The 23,460-nt window shown below is 24.9% G+C and overlaps 1 protein-coding gene across 6 annotated transcripts in view; it reads left to right on the forward strand.

Moving 5' to 3' along the window:
• LOC122508249 (potassium/sodium hyperpolarization-activated cyclic nucleotide-gated channel 2) overlaps positions 1 to 23,460 on the forward strand; it is a 242,980-nt gene that overhangs the window by 209,530 nt on the left and 9,990 nt on the right. For 2 of the 6 annotated variants that reach the window (XM_043621500.1, XM_043621494.1), the window contains 4 exons: positions 201 to 337; positions 3,163 to 3,306; positions 7,992 to 8,066; positions 14,672 to 14,779. In XM_043621500.1, coding sequence (XP_043477435.1) covers positions 201 to 337; positions 3,163 to 3,306; positions 7,992 to 8,066; positions 14,672 to 14,779 — 464 coding nt within the window. The remainder of the gene's footprint in view (positions 1 to 200; positions 338 to 3,162; positions 3,307 to 7,991; positions 8,067 to 14,671; positions 14,780 to 23,460) is intronic. The other 4 variants (XM_043621496.1, XM_043621497.1, XM_043621499.1 and 1 more) reach the window with 2 other exon arrangements.

Consider the following 23,460-nt stretch of genomic DNA (forward strand, 5'->3'; position numbering starts at 1 on the left):
TTCATTCTATTCTCTCAAAATTAACCATTTTTTAAATTAAGAAACATTTTCTCGTTTGGATTTAAAAAAAAACCTTTCTTTGTTTTAGGAATTAAAAATAATTGAATTCAATTTAGTTTTAATGTGCAATTATTTTTTTACTCCACTTTTTCAGAGGCGAATGTGAATAATGAGAGGAGCTATTTTTCTCCTTGTTTCAGGTATAATGCAACAAGATAATGCTGAACAGGTGATACTGGATCCTAAGTTAATCGCGAAACACTATCTCAGGACTTGGTTCTTTCTCGACCTCATCTCCTCCATACCTCTAGATTATATTTTCCTCATATTTAATCAAGTAAGCCTTTAAAGTCTTTTAGTTCTATAATTATATGCCAATGGAGTTAGATTTCACACTAAACTATAATACCAGTATTTCAAAATTAAAAATACGAACTTTACGGACAAAAAATGAAAAATTACGGACCACTTATTAACGACAAAAATATAACCAGTCCGAGCCAAATAAGAGAAAATTTTATTAAAAACTATAAATTAAATTTTTCATAAAACATGAAGAAATCGATCACTCCGAGTCTTCGACTATCGGAGTGATCGATTTCTTTATGTTTTATAATAATTAAAGATGACAGAGTCATAAAATAATTATTATAAAAATATTGTTACTGTAACTTTTTCAAAATTATTTTCGTCATTTTAATTCAATTATTATTTTCCAGAATTTTTAACTAAGATTCTTTTTTTAATCAATTATTTTTAATAACTTTCGAAAAAGTTTTTTAACAATTTGCAAATCCATTTGTCTACAATATTCAACTTTACGAAATTTCAATTATTCATTAATTCTTCAATTAAATATATATTAGAAAATAAAAGATTCTAATATAATATAAAAAAAAACTCAAACAAATTTTTTTATAAAATTAATTTCAAAATTCAATTATTCCTAAAAATTCACACTATATTTATTTATTTATTTTATTTATTTATATTGTTTTAAATATTCAATTATTATCTAAAATTTTAACTGAAATTCGTTCTTAAATAAATTTTTATTAGAAAAATCTACTAGAATTCAATTATTATTTAAACAGAAAAATGTATGTTACTTAATAATTTAATGCTTTTTACAATGAATTTTATTAACAACTTTTGAAACTCTTTAATTTCATTTAAGGAATTAAATTAAAATTTTACTAAAATTTATTATATTAAAGAATATTTTATTACAATTTTTGAAAATAATTGAAATGTTTTTGAAGAATGTTATTAAAATTTTTAAAAATAATTGAATTCCTGAGAAGAATATTTAAATAACAATTTATGAAAATAATTGAATTCATACAAAAAATTTTATTAAACTTTGTTCAAATAATTGAAATTTTGACAAGAATTTTATTAAAATTTTGGACATACATAATTTAATTCTTGACGAGAATTTTAAAAAAATTTTGAAAATAATTTAATTTCTGCAAAGTCTTTTATTACTTTTCACAAGAATTGAATTCTTCTAATAAATTTTGATATTTATCAAAATAATTGAATTTTGGAAAAGAATTTTAAAAATTCCTTAAAATAATTGATTTTATGGGAAGAATTTTATTGCTTATCAAGATACTTAAATTCTTTTGCAGAATTACTTAAAATTTTTTTTAAATAATTAGAAACTTTTTGAAGAATTTTATTAAAATTTAAAAAAAAAATAATTAAATTTCTGAGAAGAATTTAAATACAAATTTATGAAAATAATTGAATTCATGCAAAGAATTTTATTTAATTTTGTTTAAAGAATTGAAATTTTGACAAGAATTTTATTAAAATTTTTGATAATAATTTAATTCTTGACGAGAGAATTTCTAAAAAATTTTGGAAGAATTTAATTACTTAAAAATTTTTGAAAATAATTAATTTTCTACGACGAATTAAAAGCTATTTATGAAAATATTTAAATTATTGCAACAAATTTTATTATTTTACTGAATAAATTAAATGTTTTAGTAAAATTATATATATTTTTTTCAATAATTAAATCGTTTGATAAATTTTATGTAAATAGTGAATATTGAAAATTATTAAATTGCGAATAGCTTTTGAAAATAATTGAAATTTTGCAAAGAATTTTATTTAAATTTTTGAAAATAATTGAATTTTTGGCAACAAATTCTGCTATTTTCAAAGATAATTGAATTTTTGAAGAGATATTGGTTAAAATTTTAGAAAATAATTAAATTCCTACGAAGAAATTTATTACTATTTTAAAAATAATTGAATCCTTGTAATGAATATTGTTATTTATGAAAATAATTGAATTTTGCAAATAATTTTATTAAACTTTTTAAAAATAATTGAATTTTTGACGAAAAATTTTGCTATTTGTGAAGATAATTAAATTCTTGACGAGATAGTCGTTAAAATTTTAGAAAATAATTGAATTTCTACGAGGAATTTTATTACTTTTTTTAAAAATAATTGAATTCTTGTGATGAATATTGTTATTTACGAGAATAATTGAATTTTGTAAAAAAATTTATTATTTATGAAAATAATTAAATTATTGCGAATTAATTTATAAAAAAACTTTGTAAATACATAATTGAATTCCTTTGAAATTTTTATTATTTTATGAAAATAATTAAATGTTTGCGTAGAATTTTATAAAAATTTAAATAATTGAATTCTTTTGAAAAATTTTATTAAAATAGTAGATATTGAAAATCATTGAATTGAGGAATATTTTTGAAAATAATTGAAATCATTGAAATTTTGCCAAAATTTGTATTAAAATTTTTGAAAATAGTTGAATTTCGGAGAAGAATTTTATCATTTATAAAGATAATTGAAATTTTGATGGGAATTTTCAAAAATTTTTGAACATAATTGAATTTTTGAGTAGAATTTTATTACTTTTGAATATAATTGAACTTCTGCAATCATTTGTAATTTCTCTAAAATTCTCCAAATTATATCGTACAAATTACGAACTTTACGGAGCTTTTTTTTAAAAAAATGACTTTTACAGACTTACAGTTCGAGCCCTGTAATAATTTAACCGTTTTTTTCAAAAAAAAGTTATTTCATTTTTTTTTAATTTCTTTTTTGGTATATAAAATACAAAAACGAAATAATGAAGCTACCCTTGCAAATAAACGAAAATTCCCCCAGTTTCAGGATTTCAGCGAGTCCTTCCAGATTTTGCATGCAGGTCGTGCTCTTAGGATCCTCAGGCTCGCCAAGTTATTATCACTCGTTAGGTTACTTCGATTATCGAGACTGGTGCGGTACGTCTCGCAATGGGAAGAGGTCTATGTAAGTATCACCAACATCACTCTTTTCTCTGGTCCCGATTTTAATCTTTTTTTTCCTCTTTTTTTTCATTAAAATAATGTACTTTTTCTAATTAATTAAATTAATCCACATTATATACGCAATTTTTGAATTTCTAGAAAGCACTTGACCTTTTAAATAATATAGTCCTCCTTTTCTTGCACCAAGAAGAAAAATACCACCATTATTCTCAGGACAAATGCTTTCTTAAAATGAATAATTTCAGGAAATTTTCGTATCAAGTGATATTTACATATTATTTATAAAAAAATGTACCTTCGACAATTTGTTAGAAAACCGAAGGTAAAGGACAGTTCCCCTATTTATTTTTTTTATTACCTTTTTTCTCGTTTAAAAAAAAATTGAATCTCTTTAGGTCACAAAGGAAAAATCTCACGCCAGTGGTGGATGATTATACTTCTCTACCTTCATGAAATATAATAATTTAATTCGTAAATTTTCCACGAAAAAAAATTTCACAAATTCTCAATCATTTTCACATGGAGAAATTATCCGAAAATTTTACCAAACAGAAATAAAAATGAACGTCAGTCCACCACTGCTAGTATTGTTCCTGACGTCTCAATAATATTATTATATAGATTCTATTATACTTTTTGCTTTTTTTACTTCTCGCTAAACGTATTGTCGTCCGTTCCGATTCCTTACAAATATTTTTAGATTCCTGCTTCTATTTTTTTAACCTTTTCTCCTTTACACATAAAAAAACCGAGTATTTTAATTTTTAGCCTAATTTATTAATCCACACCTGAAGATAATTATCTTTATTTACGAATACAAGGTGCATGAACGTAATTCAACACTTACAGAATAAATACAAAAAAAAATCGTGAGAGTAAAAAGAAATCCTAGAAAAACAGTATTTTCAAAACAATTTTAATTTTTAAATTAATTTCATTTTTTTCGAAAATTAGGCCACGAGTTTATAAAAAATTTTGACTAAATTTTTCAATTCTATTTGTGTATCGAATTTTTATTACCAATTAATTAAATTACAATAATTGATTATAAATTTTCAAAAAATTTTAATTAAATAACTGATTGCAAATTTTTTATTTCGAAATTGCAAAAATATGAAATGAGCATTTTTGAAGAGTCGATTATTAAAAACAATTTAAATGCATGAATAAAAGTAGGAAATAAAAAAAAGAAATAAATCCACGTAACAAAGAATTTATACGAGTGTCACATTTATGAAGCGGATTTTTTTTTCTTTTAATGTTAATGGTCGCGATTGTATTCCATTGTTAGTGAAACAATCAACGAAGGATAATAACCAGACCAACGAATCAATCAGACTTTTTCAGTTCAATTCGAATAAAATCCTACTTTGTGGGCCTTTTTTAAAAAAAATCTCTCTTTTCTTAAAACTGTTTCAAAATTCTATATTTTATTTTCGATTACTCAATATTTCTGGAAAATCCTTTACTTTCGGATCAAAAATAATTCGGCTAAAATATCAAATGTATAAGTAAAAAAAAATTTTATTCAGTAAAAAAATATTGTTAATTTTTTTTAAAAAACTAATTATATTTATTCTTTAGTATATGAAAATTATAAGAATAAAATAAGAAAACTAAAGGTTTGTACCAATGAACAAAATTTATTTTTAAAAAGTTTTCCAAATAAAAAGTTAAAGTTTCAAAATTTTATTTTAAAAAATAAATTTTGTACAAAGGTAGAAAATAGTGGCCCTAGTTTATTTTCTATTTTACAATAAAAAGTAACAGTAGTCGTGGACACAGAAAAATTTTAAAAAACAGAATTTATCAACAATTAATATTTTTTAATGGAAAAATTTTGGTACCAACGACAACGATGATTATATTTCACTTTTATCCAATTTAGTAGAAATTAGTCTTTCCATATTAGGTATAAATAAAAAATTATTTCGAATATCAGGCAAAAAAGAAAATTACAAAAATAATGTAAGTGAATTAATCAAAATCATGCATCTTATATTTTTTTTCTTTTTCAATCATTTCGCGGAAAGGGAAAATTTTGTTGCACAAGAAACCTTCAAGAATTTGTGTACAAATTTTATTGATGAAAATATTTTTCTCTTTAAGTATTCACGCAAGATATTTGCTATGAAATCGCCTGGTGTATGCTTCAGCAACTGGAAATTTTTGATTATAAGAATTAATTCTCACGTAATAACGACGAATATAGAATTTCAATGTATTTTATTGTTAAATAATAATAATTAGAAGCTTTCTTTTCAATATCAAGAAAAAATTTTAATTAAAAGTACATCTAAAATTTTTTCTTTTTTAATTTTTTCTAAAAGGAAAAAATTGTTAGTTAAAGTTTAACAGAAATTTAAAAAAAAACGACGAGCAGAATTCATTAACTTGAATTTCATACAAAAATGAATTAAAAATCGTAAACGCCAAATTGGTTTAAAAAGTTATTAATAATTAATCAAATTTTTTATTGTCCAATAATTAAGATATTTGAAATATAATTTAATGAGTTATTATAATAACATTAATGAACAAAAAACGAAGAATAAAAAAGTACAAAAAGAAAATAGTATTTTAATAAAATCCACTGAAATTTTATAAAAATTTAATTGCTTATTAAAATGCACTAATTTTATTAAAAAGCATGTTAAAATAATAATTTAATTTCTCTTTCTCCGAAATAATTTTTTTTTCATTATTCATTTTTACTATTTATATATGCCTTTAATCACAATTTCACCAAAAAATGTTAAATTGCTGCATATAATTAATTTATACATCCTTGTTGTTGTTACCGTAAATAATTATACTTATTGATAATAAATATTATTATAAATCAATGAAACTCTCGAAAAGATGAGTTAACACTTATTTTTTATCAAGAGCACAATATATTGTTCGCTTGAATTTCATCTTTTTTTTTATGGTATTCTATGCTTTCCTAATGCTATTTGATTTTTGTCACATTTAATGTACACATAAATATATACAAATTTTTTTTTGTTAATAACAATTATTAATAATTCTTTTTGTGAAAAACAAGAATTAAAAATATGACTAATATATTAAACTTGTGTTGCCACTACTACTGTTAATAAACAGTGGCGGTGGGATTTCTGATAAAATAATTAATAATAATAAAAATAAAAAAAAGATTACAATAAGTTCTTGGCTTTTTTCTCTTTTTATCATTGCACTTTAAATTAAGAATTTTTTTTCTATTTTTTCATATAGAAGAAGCGTTTATACTCACAGCTTTTCCACAAATTATTTTTTCCACTTTTTTTTCTCAAAGATTTGTGAATATTAAGAGAATATGTGAAAGAGTGTAGAGAATATCCAAAAATTAAGGGGAAATTGAAGAAACCTAAGAAACGAAAAATTGTAGATTATTCTTTCATTTATCATTTGAAATAATAAAATTGAAATAATCAAAATCGTGATGGAATATCGAAAAGTTTAGGGACTTTGAGGTAAAAAATCAATAAGGAAATTGGGGTAATTAGACAAGAGGTGATAAGGTGATAATTAAAATTTTCTTTGAAAGTTAGGAAGAAATTTGAAGAAATGATAGAGAAAGAAGAAGAATGATAAAGAAGTGATAAAGAATTAGAATTTTTGGAGAATATTTAGTTTCGAGAAAGAAGTAACAGAAAGAATGAGATATTACCCGCATGGCTGAGAAAATAGATGATCAAAAGTTGAAAAATGACTCAAAAGAGAAAATAATTTGTCACTAAATAAAAAATCGAAGCAAAAGTTAAACTTTTGCTTCGATTTTTTATTTAGTGACAAATTATTTTCTCTTTTGAGTAACAGAAATCGTGATTGATGTTCATGGTCAATAAAAAAAAACAAGGAAGTAAACTGTGGTGAAAGAGAATTAGGTTCGGAATGAAGAGCAAACTTATTAAAATAGTCTAGAAAAATGGTCGCAAGTATTAGAGTTTGAAAGAAATTAGAAAAGTTCTCAGCTTTTCTAATTTCTTTCTTTTGGTTGGAGGTGGATTCTAATGGATGAATGGTGATAGAAATGAATCGTAAGAGGAAAAAGGGTAAAAGAAGAAAGTTGGAAAATCAAATAAGAAGCAAATTACTTTATATATTTCTCCATGTACATTAGAACCTCGATTATCCGAATTATAATAATTGGGACAGGACTTGGTTCGGATAATCTGAAGTTAGAAATTACAAATGTTTTGGTTTATAATTATGGCTAAATGATTGAAAAATCAGAAGATAATCCTTATTACAAATAAGACATTTGTACCAACAAATGTTCAGAATGATATTTTCGGTTTTAGGTTGAGAAAAAGTTTGGATAATCCAGGTTCCACTGTATAAGAAGTTTTAGAAATAAAGCACAAACTGAAAGTGTGTGAATGGTAACGAATGATGATGATGATTTGGATGCCAAAGTCGAATCAGCTAGAAGTCTTAATGGAACAGTTGACTTGACATCCCTTTAAGAATATAAAACATTATGAAGAGTATAGAAGAATATAAAAGCCAAGAACATAAGCTAAACGTTATAAATTATAAAAATCCCGCCGCCACTAATCGCTCCAGCAACGATTTGTTCTAACCAATGACACAATGCTTCCTTGAAAACAATCACCCCCCACTGACACACCAGGTCATATACTGGGTTTTGCGATCACGTTCCGAATGGGTTTGCAGATCCCCCTTTACCAACAGCCGGAGAGACACTACGAGCGTCGAACTACACCGCCCCAACCAGACAGAACCAGCAAGGTGTGCCTGCTAGTAACCCTGATATCAAGGCCAAAAGCCCTTTCTTGATTGAAGCGTTCGTTAACTCAAACTCAATGTGTTTTCTACGCTAGATGATTTTTAACTGTGGTTTTTCCTTAGAGGAGTTGCATAGTTTGTCGTCTCAGTCTTATAAGCCAATGAGAATATTTTAACCCAGTTTAGCTCTCACTGGAAAGCAGAACTGATCATGAGCCGAGCAACTCTCTTTTCAAAACAAAGATCAAAACAAAGATATACCCAAAATAAATAGGGGACCACAATCATTTCAAACTTTATTGTATCCAAAAGCGCGCGACAGTTCCATTATTCTCGCTAATTGTTAATTAATAATTTTAGCCATACGCTGCCGAATGCTCTCAAATAAATAAATCCAAAACTTTTCTTTCTTGGGACAAAGATAAAGCATCTCTTTCCTGAGAACTTTCGTCAGCGCTTGCTTTTTCTTTTTTACTTTCTTTGCCAGCTCTTGCTCAGATCTGCTGCCAACCTGTAGTTTCAGATGAAATACAAGTGTCACGTGGATCACTACGAATTTTTCTTAAAAAGCATGCATCTCTAATTTTTATTCACTTACTTCTGAATTTAAATCTATTTAATTCCCCTAATCAAACAGTTCCAAATTCTATCTTTATCCAAACTTTTGGTATAAAATTATTCTTCTACATAGTAGAAATTGTAAATATTTGTGTCGTGGTGCAGAAAAATTAAAAGTTGTCCACGTTTCACATGCTAGCTGAATCCTTTGCCAATGTCCTGAGAACGATTTGCTGTGACATGTTTGTCATGTTCGTCGGGTGTTTTGGAAAGCTTCGTTCAATTAGGATCTTAAGAGAGTTCGAGTTATTAGGCGTTGCAAGCTTTCATGTCAAATTTCAAGAAAAAAGTTATTCATCATATTGAATTAAAATAAAAATTAAACCAATAACTGAAAGTCAAAAGATGTCAAAAATTTACCGTAGGTACAGAATCAGAAATTAGTGATTTTTCATTCCCTTATAATCTTTTATTTTCTTTTATCTCGTTTTAAAAAATTTACAAGACATTTCGTACAGACTTCTATTATTTCTTTCATTGCAATAATAGAAAATTATTCAACAGACTTTTTTATACAATTTTTATAATTTTTCAATGTAAAAAAATTGAAATTAAGAATTGAAATAGAAATTAAATTAAAATTGAATTAAAATTGAGATGAATTGAATGAATTGTTGCTAAAAAAGAAAAAATTTGACATGCAAAGCTTTGCAAGCGAGAGATTGGTTGATCTGACTGTAGGTCTGCCTGTGAGTGTTAGGTGTACAGTCATATTTGCCCGAATTTTGTTGGCAATGTGCCCGTGTTCAGTGTGTCCTCTTTTTTTCTATATATATCTCTCTTTCCTATCCTTTTCACATTTCTGTCATGTTTTTCCCAAATGCTCGCTGTCTTTCATGTTGTTAGCTGCCTGAATTTGTAAAAAGAATTTTTCCGTTTGTCCAGGCCTTGGAGAGGAGAGCTACGTGAAAACAGTGACACTCTTCTTTTTATAAATATATTATACCTATTTTATTCTACGGCACGCTCTTATCCTTCCAAATTTCCTAAATATATTTTTATAAACTTATTTACAAAAACCCTTCTTCTTTTATTTACAGCAAATTTCTTTTTTAATTCTTTTTCTATAACGTAATTTACTTATTTTGCTAGTCCAATTAGTTTGCTCCGTTACAAAACAAAAAAATTTTTTTTTAACAATGTTACCTGACTGACAAATTGTTATTTGTTGTTTTTTTCAGACTTTTTCTCATTTTCAGAAACTCAGATGTCGATAAATTTTAATATGTTTAATAAATGGTATGGATGAAAATTTCTATTTTTTAGATATTTTATATAGATTTTGCAGGTCAAACAGAAAAAATTCACCCTTTGTTTTAAATTCAGAAAAATATTTCCCAAAAAATAATTTCTATTATATATATTCAATTTAGAACAAAAAAATGAATAAACTTCTGCCTCCTAAAAAGAATAACAGATCGAAATAAATTCTGTAACATTTGTTTCCCTTTTTTTTAATGCTCAACGAGTCGGTTAAAAAGTTAGATAAAATACGGTTACAATGGGTAATTGGGACATTCATACTGAAAATTCTCATTTACAGTCAAACGTTGATTACGGTTTTCAAAAATCTCGATAATTCCTTTTCCAATCAATGCTATTACTGCGTCAATTAAAAAAAAGAAACAATTTTTTTTACAAAGAGTGAGCATTTTTTGCCCTTTATAATGAAACAAAGAAATTAATTTTTTTAATTTTAAATTCAATTAAAATTCTACTCTAATAAAATAAAAATAAAATATTATTTTAACAAAAAATCCTAATTAGTTATTTTTCCTCTCTTCTTTTCCAATCTATAATTACTATCTTCTTTTTTCTAAATAGAAATTTACCAAAAAAAAATAGATCCATACTATTTTATCGAATGTTTCTCCGTGTGAAAAAATAATCACAGGTACACATCTATTTTTTTATTTGTGAAATTGTATTTTGGATAATGTTGTTGAAAAGGTTGATATTTGAAAAATGAAGAGTTAAATATTCCTTTGTTCGGTTTGATTGTGATTTTGAAAATTAATTGTTTAAATTTAAAATAATTTTATTGGTTTTAAAAGATGTTAGATTTAGGAATTTTTTCTACATTTTGCATGATTGTGGAATTTGTTAATTATTACAAACATAGATTATCAATTCTTTCATTCTGTTGACAAGTGCAATGCATTAATGGTTACAAAACATCTACAAATTTATAATAATATTATTGTATATTATAAATTTTATTTTATTCTCTTGTATCTATAATGAAAACTTGAAACAGAAGAGAAAGATAAATAGCTTTTAAGATAATTAATTACATTGAAGCTAGTAAGATGAAGTATTTTAAATGTTTATAAAATTTAATTTTAAATAATTTAGAAACGTTGTGCAAACCTGGTGAATATTGTCATGAGATCGTTGTTGTATTCTTAAGATCGATAATTTATTATAGTTAGAAGTGTTTATTTTAATACAGCCCTTTAGTATTTTTAAACTAATTGTTTATTTAACTGCCTTTAGAAATTTTTATAGAAACTTTAAAAAATAATTTAATAATAAAACATGTTTAATTACTATAAGAATAAATTAATTACAAACAATTTAATTATTATCCAAAACTTTATTTGCATTCTCATTTTTAATTACGAAGACTAATTATTATACTTTTAGCCACCATATTTTATAATTATAATAATTATATTATAATTTTTATAACTATTAATTATTATTTCAAAAAAAATTATTTTTTAACTGATAAATTACTTTTTGTTTCTAATCTCGCGAGTATTAAGTTTAGAAACATATTACACTTTATGAGAAACGTGAGAGATTTATAAAAAAAAAATTCTTTTTTCATAAAACGAACAAAAAGAAATATGTTCTACATATTCCATTTTTTTGACAACCTCAAATTTATTTTACACTTCTAAATATTATTTTTAATCTATACTACATTAGGTGCAAGTTGACCAATAATTTTCAGAAATAATTAAACTTGGAATTTTAGAGACAAAAAAATTAAATACATCAACATTAAAATATTTATCATAGGAAAATTGTAGGTATAGTAAATTATATATCATAATTTTTTAAATTAAAAAAAGTCTTTTTTATAAATTATTTATATTCAATTTAAATACCTATTATTTAAATTACCATTCGTGTTATTTAAAATTTTTTCATAACAAAATATTTAAAAACATATTTAATAGAATTTAAAAAAATTATTTGTTTACAGGAATTAATACTGATAATTTAAAAAAAAAGAAAATGAATTCCGAGTCATTTACTCGCAATGATCTCTTTTGCCAAAACTAATATTTTAATTTTCGTGATTCAATTCGAGATATATGTTGATATGAAAAGGTAAAAAGGTTCATTTAGCTTGTGACCACTTTTTTTATTATTTTGAAAAATATATCGTTTTTAAAATTATAACTTTTAACTTTTAAGTTAAAAATTATACGTTTTTTCTCACTTTTCTTAATATAAACTATCATATAACCTAGAAAAAAGTAAGCGAATTTATTTTACTTTTATATTTATTAATAACAGCGAATTCAGCTGTTTACAGAAACATTGTGTTGGGTATTAAAAAAAATCAGCAGCATCCATATTTTAAGCTAATTTTAGATTATCTTTAAATATTCAATTTGGTATTCAAATAAAATTGTTGCAGATCATTTTAATCCAAAATGCAAATTTTCTGCAATCCTCTTACTTATTTTCACTTGTAGTTGAAGAGGAAAACAAGGTTCTGCTCTTTTTTTCGTCACTCTCTCTTTCAAAGTAAGAAGAAAAACAAATTTTTTACTTTAAAGTTAAATATTTATATTAAGACGCTTTATTTCTATTAATAATTCGATTACTTTTTTCTGGGTAATAAATAAATTCTGTATGAATATTCATGAAACTAATTGCTAAAAATTATAATAGGATAAATTAAATTAAGGAACTTTTTGTATTTGTTTGGTAATCTTTGATAGAAATTTCCTCGGAAATTTCTCTTCTTAAGTAACGATATATTTTTAAAAGTAGGGAAAAGTAATTCTTCTTTTTTCATTAATTTGTAAACTCTTAGCGAGCTTTTGAAATATTACGCTTGCCGCTTGTGCAAATGCGAGAGCTTTAATTGACTGGCTTTTTCTCTATAGTACAATTAATATAATTAAATCTTAATCATATGGTCAACTTGTACTCTCTTATTTCTTCATTTATTTCCTTTTTATAATTTTTTTCCTCACTAAAATTTTATATAAATTTGGATCATTTTCTCTTGAAGAATTCCAAATTTTTTAATACTTTCAGTGAAAAATGTTATTAATGAAAAATACTATTAAAAAAAAATTAAACAATGGGGACAAATACAGTTTTTCTGCAGATATCAAATTGAGACAAAAAACGAATCAAAAATGTTGCTTCGCAACTTTTTGATTCTTTTTTTGTCTCAATTTGATATCTGCAGAAAAATTGTGAAATCAAAAACATTAAATATTTCTTTTCAATACATTTGTTTAAAAATTTCAAAATTTTCCATTTGCTACACAACGAGAGAAAAAACTCCATTATCAAACTATGTTATATGTACTTTTCTCCTATTTTTATTCCTTTATCCGAAACGGAAAAAATAAATTTTTGTTTGTAATTCTTATAACAAAAAAAGCAAAAACAAAATTAAAATTAAACAAATTTCTTTTTAATAATGCAAACATTATAAAAATTACTTGTATTCTTTGGATACACCATTATGAACCAGTACTTTTCTGGTTTTTTGAGATTTAATTTTATCTTTTGTCTCGCACACGAATACTAATGGAAAAAAATACAAATATATTTATTTATACATGTAAATCGTGCTCGAGAATTTTAAATTTAATTTACACCCGAACAAATATAAAAAAATAAACACACAATAAAATTTTCATTTAAATTCAAAATTTTTCCCATTTCAATATAAATATTACAATAACCAGAGAATGAAATGACAAATGTTCGAAAAGATGTAATAGAGAGATTGTGAAGAGAAGCTTATTTTCAATATATATAAACTAACCCAACTATTTCATAATTCCATACCATTAATAATAATATTTTCTGTCAACGAACTTCCGATCTTTTGTTCCTATTATTTTAAAAATGTGTATTTTCGTGAAAAATTTTAGTCAACAAAGTTCAACTCGAAGAGAAAATGTACTCTTATTCGCACTCGAACCTCAATTCTGTGCGTATAAAATTCTAAATTAATTTTCTTTAATTAATTATTACTTACCATTTAATATTTAACATTTAAAAATTCTTTTTTTTAATTTTACGACTGCTATACGAGATAAGTTTATTATTATATTATATTAATTCGATATTAACTACCTATTTCTTCAGAATAAGTTTTGTTTCCAAAAAGTGATCCTAATAAGAAAATTTATATTCCTACGATTTCCACGGTTCAAATAAACGCCATTTTTTTATAATTCAATTCAAATTTTATTAAAAAATAACTATGATAATTAAATCATGATAAAATATTATTGTCCTAGAAGAAATGCCACAAAACGGGGGTTCGAGTGTACTTTCGATTAATTATTTCCCCTTTTGTAATTTAATTATTGAGAAATGTGTGCTAAAACAGGAAGTTCGAAAAACGGAAAAGCTTTAGCTATATCGTGTGACTAAAATCTTTCCCCGCACATCGAGAAGACAGGCAGGTGAAGAAAATAAAAAAGCTTTGCTAAAACGAGGAGAAGTACAATTCCCAAAAATTAACAGAGTCATCGTCTGAAATATGATTTTTCAACTGCTTACTAAAAAAAATAATGATAACGAGAGAGTCCTTTCCGAGATTCTTCTTTTTCTTTAATGATAATAACACTATTTATTTCTTTTTCCAATTTCTCTTTCTCTCTCTCTCTCTTTCTCTCTCTACTCTTCTCTTCTTTACTTCTCTGTACTATTTTTCTGTAACCTGTCGTCCTCTTCTTACTATGTCTTGCTATGTCCCGGCTTTCTTTTGTTTCTAGATATTGCAGAACCTACAAAAAAAACGCACTGAGCGGAGGGGGCGCCTAAGCTCTGACAATATGAATAAAAAGAAGTCCGGTTTCAGCAAAAGCGACCTTATTTTTAAGGTAACCCGCCCTTAAACGATCGCGCAAGCTCTTTAGCCGCACAGCCCTATCGTTATTTATTTTCCTTTTTTTTCATCGCAGCGACGATTTTTCGTTCTTAATTTTCTCAAACTAAAAAAAAGAAAACACGATGGAGGGAGCGTACGCACCTCGTGAGAAATATAAAAGGAAATTCTCATGTTCAAAAAAAAAAGAGACAAAACGGGGAAAAATTCTTCGTCAAATTCAATACTGCGGCAATGCGCTTTCATTTATAAAAGCATTGCCGAACCAAAAAGGTCCTTTCAAAATTCATGATATGCATTTACAGCGGAAGTCACCTAAAATAACGTTAACGAGGTCTCGATGAAATACGAGCCTCTCGAGACAAATCAATAATTTCTAATTTTCGCGTATATATATATTTGCTTTAAGACATTCTTCTCACGTAGTGATTCTTCTTTTCTGCTTTTATTACACAAATTTTATTTTTTTCTTCATTTTTATCCGATTGACAAATATTTTTCATTTTGTAAAATTTCTACTTCGCTTGAGACTTGGTTAAAAATTATTTGTATTTTTTCACTAAAAACGATTTTTTAATTTTGAAAAATAATACTGAACGAGAAAGAATTAGACGAACATTTACTTACAATTTCTCTTTTAGTAAAAAAAAAATCAGTGTAAAATGTAAATTATTACTTTAATTATTTAATATTTTAATTTTTAATTTTGCATTAGATTTAGTTACTTAATATTTATTTATTTATTTAAAAATATTGAATTCATATTAAAAATTCTCCTATTAAAAATTAATAATATAATAAACTAAAAGTAAATAAAAAGATAATTTAAAATTATTTACCTCACGAAAAAAATCATATATTCTATTTTCAATCATAGAAAAAAAGGTTCTAATTTTATGTTCCGCCTTAAATAACTTTAGATTTTTCATATTGCTTTATCTTAATTTAATTTTGCCATTTGAGTAGAAGAGATTTTCAATCTTTTAAAAAGCTTCGCTTTTCTCGCCTCATTTGGTTCAGAGTCTCGCTTTCGAGCTTATGCATAAAACTTCATGTATACTCCATTCGTTTTTTCATGCATGAGTTCTTAACATTAGAGTCTCATTTTCTTTTATTAATTATATTACGTTGCGAAAAAAAGAGAACTTTTATTCGATTCAAATAGTTCACTGTAATTCATTTGATATTATTTATCAAGGAAAATAATAGATTTCAATTCAAAAATAAAATTATTTGATAATATAGTTTAGGAATTTATTATTTATTATTAATAATTATTTATTGATTGTATGATTAAATAGTAACTTTTTTGTTAATTACATTCAAAGTATTTTTTCGTAGTAAACAAAATCACCTTTTTCTGATTATTCAAAATTTTTAAAAATTTAATTTCTGTTGGTTTAAGTCTAACAAATTTTTCATATTGGTGATAATTGCTTAAAATGATGAAACATTTAGTTAAGTGAAATAAGTGAACAATTGAAATGAATGTATACTATTTAATAATTATACGTTAAGTGTTAAGTATAAATTTAGTATTTTATTGCGCTAGATTTGTCTCACATTAAGTAATTATTTTTTAATTCATTACTTGTTTTTGTCGTTATTTCGTCGTTCATTAATGAAAATTAAGAAACGAAAATTTACTGTATTTTATTCTTCTTTTTATAGAAACGAAAATTGAGAATGAAATTATGATAATTAGTTTTTGAATGTCTTAAAGCAAAACAAAAACATATTTGTTATTAAATTAAGGGGAAAAAATCATGAAAGAATTATTTCACTAACCTATATCTTAGTACGTATCATTAAGGTAATTTGAACATTATTTAATAATAAAGGTCTAAATGGGAAAATTGTCCGATTTATTTAGTAAAGGACAAGTTAACTGCTTCGAATGAGTGCTTTTTCACAATTTCGTCAAATTCGCACATTCTTCGTGAATTTCCTACAATGAATGGAAATAATTCAAAGATACTTCCAAAGAAAATTTATTCCTTTTCTTTAAATATTTTTAAAATCTGTCAAAAATTTTTCAATTTATTACACGAAATAGTAACGTAAAATTTAATAATAAACAAAAAATATGAAAATAATGAATGTAATTCGAAATTAAAATTCAAAGTTTTCATTAATGAAGCAATTAAATAAAAATTACAGAAGTAAATTAAATTATCAAACAATTTAATTTATAATAATTGAAAAAGAAGTTTCGAATAAAAATAAAATTGAATACTGGCAAAATTTTCAAACTCTAATAAACTATAAATGTAATATCTAGAAATTCTAGAATCGATTAAGATGGCGAATTTCAGTGATTTCTCAAGGTAACGACCAAAATTCTCAATCACATCGAAGTAACCTAAAGTTTCCTTAACAGTCCCTACTACTTTATTAATCAAACATCAAACTTGTGAATTTTCGATAGATTTACTCTATATAATGATAATAGCCGAAGTTATCAAACATATTCAAATTAATTCTTCCAATCCAAAAAAAAAAAAAATTATTTCATAAATCCGAATAAAATTTTCAATATTTCTAAAAATTTCAAACCCAATGGGAAATGCCAGTGTAGTGCCGATGTTCACCACTGGCTTAGTACTCAGACGATTGTTCGGCGTAGTCTAGCCGAGCCTCGACAATTAGTGCTGGCGCAGTACAGAATTTTTGTTTCGCCAAAGCTTGGACAAGCCACGGCGGCAAGTGCTGGCTGAGTATAGAAAAATTGTTCACAACGCTCTTTGCCAACATTGCTTTTTTGACATAAACTTGAAAAGAATTATAAAAAAAGTTTATAAATGTTTATAAATATAAATTTATTGAAAAAATAATATTTTACTTTTCAGTTGTTCATTTTTTATACTTATTAAATTTAATAATAACAATTTAACACAATTGTCTAATTTTGTAAATATTAAATTATTTAAACAAATTAAAATTATAAACAAAATTTAAACTTTAATCTCAATAATAATTTGGTTCCTATTAAAATACTATTATACTTCTTACTATGAATAAAAAATTATTAAAAAATTACCACGTAATTTAAGAATTACGTAAAATGTTAAATGCAATAAGTAAAGTAATTTAATTTAATTATTAAAAATTTAGTTTAATTTATTTTATTTCAATTTATTATTTCTAACGTATCCCTATTTTTTTCTCATCTTTGACTCAATAATTGTATGTCTGAATGATACTGAGATATTAATACTTTACTGTACACATGTGTCGTTAGCATAGTGGTTAGAGCGTTAGTCTGTTAGTCCGTAGGTCGTAGGTTCGATTCCCCTCGTCAGTAATTTTGTTTATTTTCATAGGTTTGCGATATTTCTAGATTCCAATCGATAGGTACTAAAATATGAAAATCTAATGCACACTTACTGTAATTGTTTATTATTATTAAATTTTTAAATGTTATGAACAATTTTTTTCTACTTCATTTACTATATCCATTGTTAGTCTCCATCTTTAATACAATTTCTTTAAGAAGAGAAATATTTTATGAATAATAACTATTTATTAATATTATTTACCATTTTGTTGTTAAATTATTTATAATTATTAATTTACGACTAATTAATAGCAATACGGCATTTATTGGGGCAATATTCTTAGCCAGCACTGGTCCAGTGCTGCCTGGCAGCACTGACAGACAGTACTTCGGCAGCGCCAGACGGCGTTATCATCCCAGTGCCATGCCAGTGCTGGCTCTCAGCCTTGCCGCCAGTGCTGCCAGTGCTGGCGCAGTACTACGCCAGTTGTAAATTTCCCATTGGGAAGAAGAGAAAAAATAAGTTTTCAAAAAAAATTATGAATTTCTCTTTTAAAAAATGGGTCTACGATAAGATTCTTAAAAAAACGGAAAAAACAATAAAGAAGATGATCTTTTTCTCAATAAGAAAAAAAATAAAGGGGAAAAATCAAAGAGAAAAAAATTCCAGGAAGAAAAGATAATTTTCGTCGAGGTGTAATTATCTATTTTCACTTTCACTTTGAATTTTTCTTTCACAAAAGGTCAAAGCGATTTCTTTTTAACTAAATTCAAAGTTAAAATGAAAATATATTGAAACAGAAACGATTTTTCTCTAAACTCGAAGAAAAGAATATTTTTTTGAAAAGAATTTCAAAAAAAAGTAAAAAAAACCGATTTGTTCAATATTGAATTGTACATTCCTCCATCAAGAATTGAAAAAAAATAAGAACGAAATAAAAGGGCGTGAGGAAAGAGCTACACGCTGATTGGCTCGTTGGTTTCTACTTACAAACATTCGCTTTACTTTCCGCCGCATATATAATTATATACATATATATATTATACATTTCCCGCAGCAATAGGCTATGCTTATACGTATTAAACCACAATCGGCACCCGTCTAGCGATGAAAAAATGCAACAGATAATAATCAACAACCGAGCTGGATTTTATCCTTTTTGAATCTAATTAAGGGTGAACATCGATCCATCATCGATGACCCTGTGACCCATATATCTTTCTCTTAGAGGCTAATACTTCCTCTATAAACGATCTTTAATCGCGCGATCGTTCATTCCATTAGACTCTTTCTCTCTTTCACTCTCACTCTCATTCCCTCTTTCTCTTTCGCTCTCTTTCTCAATTTTCATATCTTTTTTCACTCACACCTCTTTTTATTTCTCTTTTTCTTTTTTGCCTCTAATTTATACCCAGATACACGTAATTTCCTTCCGTCTTTCACAAATCTGCATAGGCCTTAAATTTTTTAAAAAAATTTTGAAAAAAAAAATTCATTTCCAATCATAAAATGAAAGAAAACAAAATTTCCTACTTAATTCATTAAGGGAGTGTTAAAGTCAATGCAATTATTCAAAATTACATTTTGATTTCAAAACTTATTCAGGGCTCGAACCGAATCGTTATCAACAAATTTTCAAATAATAGAATTCTATCAACGAATTTTAATAAAATTTTTAAGAATAATGACATTTTTCGAGAAATTTGATTAAAATTGTATTAAAAGTAATTTAAATTCTGCAATGAATTTTATTTATGAAAATAATTGAATCCCTAAAAAGAATTTTATTAATTTTCAATGATATTTCATTTTTGCGATAAATATTATTACCCTTGACAATAATTGAATTTTTGCAATAATTTGTAACTTTTACAAAATTGAATTTTTTTTCGTGTTTAACTAAATATCTTCTAAAAGTCAAATATTTTTAATAATTATTAAAAAAGTTCTTCAAGAATTTTCAAAGTCATTTGTTTACAATTCAATTTTACATTTTAATTTTTCAAAAATTCTTCAATTAAATTATATTAAAAAATAAAAACTTCAAAAAGATCCGCAATTAAACTTTCTAAAAAAAATTAATTTTACAGAATTTTTAGTTAAAAATACAAAAAAAATTCAGATTTTCAATAATTTTAATTTGTAACCTTTTCAAAATTCAATTATTTCTATAAATGTACCCTCTAATGATTTTAAAATTTAATTATAATCTTAAATTTTATCTAAAATCCATTTTTAAATCAATGTTTATGAAAAAATTTTACTAGAATCCAATTATATAAATACGAAAATAACAATTTATTGAATAATTGCATGTTTCTTAAAATTGAATTTTCATAAAGAATTTTATCTATAAATTTTTAAACATCAGAATTCTTTTGATGAAATTTAATAAAATTTTTAAGAATTTTTTCGAGGAATTCGATTAAGATTGTATTAAAAATAATTGAAATTCTGCAATGAGTTTTATTATTTATAAAAATAATTGAATTCCTAAAGAGAATTTTATTATTTACGAAAATAATTGAATCCCCGTAAAAATTTTATTATTTATGAAAATAATTTAATCCCCGCAAAAATTTTATTATTTATGAAAATAATTGAATGATTGCGAAGAAATGTATAAAAAAAATTTGTAAATAATGAAATTCCTGTGAAATTTTTATTATTTTTTGAAAATAATTAAAAGTTTGTTTAGAATTTTATAACAATTTTTTTTTTAATAATTGAATTCTTTTGGAAAATTTCATGAAAATTGTGTAGATATTAAAAATTATTGAATTGTGGAAAATTTTTGAAAATACTTAAATTTCGAAGAAGAATTTAATTATTTCTAAAGATAATTAAAATTTTGATAAAAATTTTCAAAAAATTTTGATCATAATTGAATTTCTGCGAAGAATTTTATTTCTTTTGAAAATAATTGAATTTCTGGAATCATTTGTAATTTCTCTAAAATTATCCAAATTATATCGTACAATTTACGAACTTTTCATCCTTTTTGAATCAAATTACGGACTTTGTGGTCCTTTAAAAAAACGGACTTTTACGGGATTTACGAACCTAGTTCGAGCCCTACTTATGCTTTCTTAGGTAGGGGATGGGATCTAGAATTTTATGTGAAATTTAATGTAAAATTTGTCCACTTTTTAATTACCTAAAATCAAGTTTTCGAAAAAAGGGAATGTAGAGAGAAATTTTAGTTAAGATAGAGGGGAGCGGACGATAAAAATCATACAAATTCTTACTTGGGTAAGGGGAGGGGTCAGAACCCCTAAAAATATGCTCAAATAACACTTGAATAGCCCCTTAGTAATAATTAATGAATTTATAATTTAATTTATTTTTTTAATATTTATAATATTGCTTGTAGATTTACACTACAAATTTGACAAAAAGCCATCATTTTTGTTAATTCCGTCAAACTTGCAATGTAAACCTGAAGCAAACCTTCCATTGTTCTAACGTGCTATCTGGGTCCTCTCTCCACTAAATCGCAATTCTCATTTTCTCCCAACGCGAATTAAATAAAATAAAAAAAATATTTTTATCAAGTTCACTAGTTTTTCAAAAATGACAACTAACATACGTTTCTCTCCACTTCAAACTTTCAAATGCATTCTAAAATCATAAAAAATAGAAAATTACCACCATCATAATCAAACTCATCTAAATGGCAGAATTCTTAATATAAAAATTTCAATTAAAAAAAACCACTTAACTAGAGACATTTTTGACAAAACCTATAAAAAAGGCCTGCTTTTAAAAATTCTATCTGTGCTTTTGATCGCTAGACGGTGCGCGCACTCCTGAATTCAGCGCACGTGATTGGGCGTCCCTTCTCTGTCGCTTTTCGCGAATCGCACATTGTAGCCGCTTTAGAGGAGCAGCAGAAGTAAATAAAATAAAAAAAAGAAGGAAAACTGTGTTGTTCATACATTAGAGCATAGCAAAAAAAAAAAATAAACATAACCAAATTATAAATGTTAAAGTAGCTCTATAAATTCCCTATACTGCTATATTATTATTGCCAACGATCCTCATTGCTTCTATAGCAACAAACTTGTAAGCTGTGCTTTTATCGGCTGTATGTGTTTTACTTTGCTTGTCGCTTGGCTTTTTGATGGCTTCTTGTGATCCACTGTTTGTTTTTTACGTTCACTGTTTCAGCAAACGAGTGTTAATTTTTATTATTATTATTAAACTGAATATATAATGAGTTTATCGTCTCATTCTATCGTTTATATACCTTTATTTTTCTTTTAATGTTGATTGCTGTTCTTGGTACTGACATTATTATTATTATTACTATTATTATTATTTGCTTTTTGTTTCAACCGTTTTTTAATTATTTCGTAATAAAAAGTATTTAGCCCTTTTTTATTACAAAATAATTAGAGTTGTTATAATTATTATCATTTTTTTATTGTTATATATTATTATATTGTTAATAATGATATTCTTATTATGATTGATTATTACATCATAAATAAGCTTATACACTCACTCCTATTGATTGTTCAGTAGAGAAGTGCAGTTTTTCGTTAAATCATTTTTCCGCTGTCATTCGTGCGCATCCCTTTGTCTAATGTATTTCCATATTCTATTTATATAATCCACGTGATTTTTATGAATTTCAAAAATATTTTCTATAAAATAGAAATTTTCTTTATTATGTAAAGTAATTTTTTGTGAAAAGTACCTTAAAATACATAAATGTCATAAATATTTAGGTTTTATTATTTAATTTATTCAACAACTTATAATAAATATATATAACAAATAATTGTTACTCCCAATAACTAAAAATCAAGTGGACTGTATAAATATATTATTTTTTCCCAAAAAGTGACGATTTACATTTACGTATTGCAATAAAATTAATTTTCTTGGACGTAAAATGTATATTCATTACTTTTTAGACTATTATTGCAGCAAAAGTTTCTTCTGATAATAAATTAAAATACTGAAAACTAATCATATATTTTACAGAAAAATACTTGTGAGAATGTAAAAACAAAAGTATTTGATAAAATTCTTCAATAAAAAATAATTGTTATAATATTGTAACAATTTTTAACAAAAAGTATACAACATTCAATGCCCATAATTAAATAATTAAATTTTTTCAGATATTCAAAATGATATCATAATTATTTTAATCATAAAGAATGTTTTAGAATTTTTTCGTTTGGTTTTAATTTATTATCAGTAACTTTTTGCGGCTACTGTTAAACCTATATATAAATATAAACAAACAGATATATTTATATATAAGTAGAAGATGCGTCTACGTGTTTTTGTTCTTTAAAAAAGGTAACGTATTTTATTTGTGAAACTAGTTTTAAGATCATCTTCCCCTTTTGGAACATTATTAGTAGCCTCAGACGCAATATTG

Source organism: Leptopilina heterotoma, unplaced genomic scaffold (genome assembly GCF_015476425.1).
Source record: "Leptopilina heterotoma isolate Lh14 unplaced genomic scaffold, ASM1547642v1 Lhet_53, whole genome shotgun sequence".
Lineage (NCBI taxonomy): Eukaryota > Metazoa > Arthropoda > Insecta > Hymenoptera > Figitidae > Leptopilina > Leptopilina heterotoma.